This window comes from Phymastichus coffea, unplaced genomic scaffold (genome assembly GCF_024137745.1).
Source record: "Phymastichus coffea isolate CEN01 unplaced genomic scaffold, Cenicafe_Pcof_1.1 PCOF00067, whole genome shotgun sequence".
NCBI classification, from domain to species: domain Eukaryota; kingdom Metazoa; phylum Arthropoda; class Insecta; order Hymenoptera; family Eulophidae; genus Phymastichus; species Phymastichus coffea.
This window is the reverse complement of record NW_026706878.1, coordinates 1,488,003-1,494,002: the sequence shown is the minus strand read 5'-3', so window position 1 is coordinate 1,494,002 and position 6,000 is coordinate 1,488,003. Positions and strand designations below refer to the sequence as shown.

The 6,000-nt window shown below is 30.2% G+C and overlaps 1 protein-coding gene across 1 annotated transcript; it reads right to left on the bottom strand.

Annotated features, from left to right (window-relative positions):
* Window positions 1-2,220: 2,220 nt before the first annotated feature.
* On the bottom strand, window positions 2,221-4,816 carry LOC131667523 (uncharacterized). Its single transcript, XM_058940990.1, has 3 exons — window positions 3,495-4,816; window positions 3,230-3,418; window positions 2,221-3,150 (listed from the first exon to the last, which is right to left on the bottom strand). Exons 1-3 carry the CDS (start codon window positions 3,715-3,717, stop codon window positions 2,699-2,701), a joined length of 864 nt encoding a protein of 287 aa, XP_058796973.1. The 5' UTR covers window positions 3,718-4,816; the 3' UTR covers window positions 2,221-2,698.
* Between the last annotated feature and the right edge of the window lie 1,184 nt (window positions 4,817-6,000).

The window sequence follows — 6,000 nt, the reverse complement described above, 5'->3', positions numbered from 1 at the left end:
ATTCAAATATAATTTCAACTTTTTATGAGGAAAAAAATAACAAGAAATAACACATTCAATAATAAAATATGTTTATTTTAAATCCAATTTTTTGAAATATAATTAAATCCATCGCATGCCATAACCATGTTAGATAAATAATAGTCGTGAACTTCTTCTTCTTCTACCTTATTCCAATCATAACTATCAAGTGTATAAACTTTAAAGGCATGCAAATGATCATCAAAATAACACTCTCCTAATATTTTTGTTATAAAAGTATGCTTTGAATTCCGTTTGAATATTTCATGAACTTCATGAAAAACAGGACCGGAAGAAGAAGCAGACACAAAAATACTATGTTTTTTTATAAGTTTATCATAAAAAAAAACCATTTTAACGCTTGATAAGTCAAATTCGTTCAATAAGTGTCAGTACTTTTCAAAATCTGGTAATGAATTTCTAGATAATAGTTTAGAATTCCTGGACATGAAAGTCGGGCCAGCCGTTTCTTTGATCATAAATCGATAGCTTAAATCAAGCTGATGCTTAATGGCTATGGTTTTATTAATATTTACACGAGAGGTAGTAGTTTTAGCAACACCTTTGCCTTCTTGATTTTTACTTTCAAAGCGGATACAGCAAAGTTTCCATAGTATACCGAATAACTTCATGCAACGCGGATAGTGCAGAAGGAAATGATGTTTTGGCTTGAATGCATTTGGGTGCTGTGACGCAAGAAGCGATAAATATTCAAAAATAATAACTTCCAAATATTGGTAAGCCGAACGATGTACTTTATTACTGCAAACAAAAACGATTAATTCTCTCAACGACAGGTACAATTGCCAGGTTTCGCATTCTAAGGATACTAATGGACCAATAATTAAATTTATATTCAAAACTAAGTTCAACATTTCAGATGACGTCAAAACTACATATCCAGCCTTTATTGATTTTTCCGATAACTCCGGAGGTTTATTTGTATTATAGCCAAAGCCATAATCAAAACCACGCACTTTTGTATTGTATCTACAGACACAATAGATGTAAACCTAAATTGTATCTACAGACACAATTTAGGTTTACATCTAAAGACAGTAAACCTAGCTCAAAAATATAATAATGAAGAATAACTGCTAGATCATAACGACATACTCCTTCCAGTATGTCGTGCATGATATCGACAGCGATATTCTTACTTGAATGAAAGTGACAAATTTTATGTAAAACGCATTCTTCTAAAATTCCAGATAATTTTGAATCTTTTAGATTTCGCAAACAATCATAATTTGTAACCGTTCGGAGAGTACATTGTTTTTCGAGAAAAATTGTATTTTTTTCATCTTTTTTAATTAGACAATGGTGACAAAATATTGACGCATTAAATCCTTCTGTTAAACCCAGTAACGTATGAAGTCCGAGATTATCACCAATAAATAAAACTAATTCAAAGAATACTTTTTGACGACCGTCCGGCAACTCAATTTCGATTCCCCATGTATTTAAAAAATTTAGTTCTTCTATTGCTCTGGCTAAAATTATTGGATTTTTAAAACATTTTCTATCAAGCGTGTTGAAAAGTAAAAATAAAAAAATATTTTGTACTTTGGCTTGATACTTTAAGGTGGGTCCCTACCTCAAACTCTATTTTTTTTATTTTATGACCAAAATCTTTGAAATTTTAACCACATATTCTACATAAAAAAACAAAAATTTTGATTCCCCCCAGAATTTTTTTCCATGTGTTATACCTATTTTATAAGCATTTTAACCCATTTTTAGACCTTATTTCAAAATGTTCCTTGCGCACTCCAGTTTGACCAAAATTATTGTTCGAGGTCTCATTCTCTTCCTTAAAACTCAGAGAACAAAAGTTACTTACCAAAAAATTTCTTCATCAGTGATATACTTAATTACATCACAAAACATCAATAATACCATAAAAATCTCAAAATTCCCATATTTTTCATCACAACTATTAAGCCACCGTACATCCAATCACATCTCACAATTTTTGGGTAAGTAACTTTTATTACTCATGTTTCAACGAAGAAAATGAGTCCACCCAGACTTATTTTCCTCAAAATCCAATGCGCAAGGAACATTTTGAACACTAAAAAACAATAAGCTGAGCAAAATGCATTTAAAGTTATGAAACACTATTTCACTATCGTAAACTACACCAAGCTATTCTTTAGCTCAATTTATATAATTATGAACATACACCTAACAAATAAATCACTTTTCTGAGAAACCAATACTTTTTATTTGAACTTTTGATCACAGATATTATTTTAAATCATATTTTTGCACTTTTCATAAAATACACAAAGTTCTTCAAACAGTCAATTTTTTTATCACTGATTTAATAAAACATTTTCTCATTAAAATCTTCTTAGCCATTTCAAAATCTGTTTAAAACAACCTCAAATATTGTCTTTTAAAATGTACTGTCTATGTATAAACACACGTATATTTCTAAAATTATATAAAAAGAGCGATAAAAACAATTAAAACAGATAATTAAAGCACTTTATAGAGCAATTAAGCACTGAATCACATCTTATAATCACATTTTATAATCACAGTATTATTTGAAACTATAATTCAAGTGACTATCACATCACTTGTAAGAAATAATTGTTCACTTTGTTTACACTTCAATGAAATTTTCCACTAGCGTAACTCACACCTTCAGATTGCACTTTTGATTTTTCTACATTTTTTTTCTCATACTTGTTATCAATGCGTCTTTTTTTTCTTCAATAGAACTCTTGATGTCACTCTGCCTCTGTCTTTTCAAATCTTGAGAATTGAAAATTTTTATTGCGTTGTCAGTCAAAGCTTGTTTTTTGTATAATTCAGCAGTTTTTAATGCACCTAAGTTGAAATGAGCCACACCCTTAGCAGCAGCAATTTCAATTTTATCTTTTGAAACAAATATTGTTTTTGGACACAACCTCCACACTACTGAATGAAGCCCTTCATTGGCATTCTGAGTTAAACCTTGAGAACAGCCTGCTAACAATTCTGTTTTAGAGAGTCTTTCAAAAATTGGCTTCAACCGTTCATTCACTGTTGAATTTAAGAAAACAGGCATGTTGTTGTGTGTTGGAGGTCGAAGACCAAGAGCAGTTGCTTTATTAAAAAAGCACCAGGACTTTTCACCTGAAAGAAAAATAAAATATTCAAAATTATTTCATGAAGTAGAATAATCTAATTATACTGAAAAATTTATTATATATACCTTTAGGACAAAGCGAATGATCATGTTTTTCATCAGTTGATGAACAATGAGCTAAAGTAGCTAAGACTTCAGTTCTCATTTTCTCTACGTTGTTTTTGTTTCTTTTGATACAACTCAAGTAATAGTTACTCAAATGTTTAATACACTTATCAGTTAAGGCACCTTTTTTATTTCCACCAAGCGTTATTTCTGAAATTAAAAAGATAAGATTTAAATTTCTATCTGCAAAATAATATAATATACATTCTCAATAAAAGTAACTTACTTTGAGCTTTTGCTTTTTTAATTTCTTCATGGAGAGCAGTTGTCATCCTTTTTTTAACGTGATTTACACATTGCTCTCTAACTAATGGAATCCCATTGTAAATGTTTTGCTTTTCCAAATGAATAAATGTCTTTGAATCTCCATCACACAAAATAGTAGTATATCTAAAGTTGCCTTGTGAAATTGTTCTTCGCCACATTATGTCAGCAGCAGCTACTTCCATAGATCCAGATGAACCGTGAAAGTTAATCTACAAAATTTTTTATGAGGTTGATACCAGGAATCATATTCTGGTGAATCAGCTCCCAAATCATTACTAGCTTGCAGGCATTGATGACAATATTTGCTCAAAATTTCATAATCCACTACCAGTCCAGTAATAACATCGATAACAAATGCTATGCCATAATTGGAAACATGCCCTCTTCTATACCAAGTGCCATCGTAAGAAACAGTTAAATTTATTGTATCACCTTTTTTCGAATTGCACAAGTCTTCATGTATTTCTCTTTCTTTCTACTTCTAGCGAGCACTTCTGTTTTTAAAACTCTTGCTTTTTCAATTACTTTTTCTAGGTGAGTATAATAGGTTTTTGAACTCATACAATGCATATCTAATGCAGCAGTAAGTTTTTGCATAGCAGCATGACCAGCTCCTATTTCTGTGAATGCGTCAACTAACTTTTCATTGATATTAAAACTGGAATTATTTTGGCGTGGAGCAGTATACAACTTATTGATGATTTCATCACAATTATTACACACAATGTGAAACTCACTAGCAAAACCAAATCTATTAACAACTTTAAAATGAGCACTAATCTCTTTGCACTTTAAACAAAAATAATTCTTGAATGAACAGCTAAGAATACTCGAATGTACTAAAAAAAATTCATCTTGACTTGTTGGACTGAACACATTAGATTTCATATTTTTCGGCTCATGACTTTTATCATCTGTTACTTTTGTATCTTTTGTATTATTACTTTCAGTTTCATTATTAGGCACTGGATTTCTGTTCTTATTCGCTAAACTATCTTGCACATTGGGTTCATTAAAAAAATTTAATTTTCTCGTACTTGCACTAGCATCTAATGTATTTTCTGTTGGAGTTGCCTTCTTTTTTGTTTTTTTACTATTATTTGCTGCGTCAGCCAATCTTCTTCTTCTTCTACCTTTTACAGGTTTTCTATACTTTTTTGATAATCTGTGCATCTTACCAATTAAAACTTAAAACTAATCAGTATTTGATAATTAATAAATTATACTTATAAATAATTACAACTAATGGCCTGAATCAGGCTCTAAAATTATAATATCACATTGTTGTTTTTGTGCTGTTAGTCATGGAGGTTATATACTGTATATATAGCCTACATGGCTGTAGTCATAGTCCGCCAAGACCTACTCCAAGTTATGTTTACGCATGCGCGTGGAACTCAGACTCGAATCTACACATAAGCTATACAGAATATTGGAACGGACCGTTTGTTTTTTTGTTTATAAAATTTCTTATTTATCAAATGTTTTATAAACATTTTTGTACAATTTTGGAGTACAGAATTACCCTAAATAATAAATTTTGCTCAAATATTGAAATGAAATGTTTAAAATACTAATCATAAACATAAAATATAAAAAACACAAAAAATACAATTTTTACAAAAAAATTTTTTTTAATTATTTATTCATTGATCCTGAAATAAATTTTTTCCTGCATTAGGATTTGGTTTTTCTTATTCTAGAATACACATAGAATACATTTCTGAAATAAAAAAAAAATCGATTTTTTGGTCATTTTTGAGGTAGGGACCCACCTTAAGGGTAGCCCAGGAATACTTATATAGACTGCTCCAGATTTCGATAGACCTTTGTGGCTACCTAACGGATTATTATTTTCATAGTCGTCAAAGTACATAATAAGTGGAAAAACAATTTTCTCTCCAAACGTTTGCATTCGCTCTTTCCAAAAATCTCCCTGAACAAAATTTGTTATAATGTCATCGTTCAATTTCAAATCGTTCAAATAATCGACGGTTTCTTTGAAAATTCCAGGTAATTCAAAAAAATGTTTTAAAACGAATCGTAGTGGTATAAACTGAACATTCACAGGTACGTGCACAAGCATTTGAACATTGTTCACTTTTTTAAACTCAGCTCTTTCGCCTATTCGGACGCTCACTGGTGCAATATAAGTTTGCAATTTTTTATAATGCGAAAAGCGTTTTTGTTCTGGATCAACGGTTTTTAAACATTGTGAAAAATCATTAATTAATTTATTAATATTTATTACTTTGTTAATATTTGAGCTGCTAAGTTCTTTCGCGATTTCTTCTTTCAAATGTCCGGATATATCAGCCAAGAATAGTTTTGTTTTTTCGATTACTTCGTTAACATTTTTTCTGGGTATTTTTTTAAAGCTTGCAATACTTGCACTGTATTTTACAGCTATACTGTTGAGCGATTTATTGAAACTAGAAGGTGTACTCTCTATATAAGATTCTAAT

Bases quoted from the DNA above. Each gene is read 5' to 3' on its own strand.
- LOC131667523 (XM_058940990.1), bottom strand. From the start codon at position 3,717: ATGGAAGTAGCTGCTGCTGACATAATGTGGCGAAGAACAATTTCACAA. The intron at 3,419-3,494 runs GTAAGTTACTTT...TTTTAATTTCAG, and splicing joins TAAAAAAGCAAAAGCTCAAA to AAATAACGCTTGGTGGAAAT. The intron at 3,151-3,229 runs GTATATATAATA...TTTTTCTTTCAG, and splicing joins TCATTCGCTTTGTCCTAAAG to GTGAAAAGTCCTGGTGCTTT.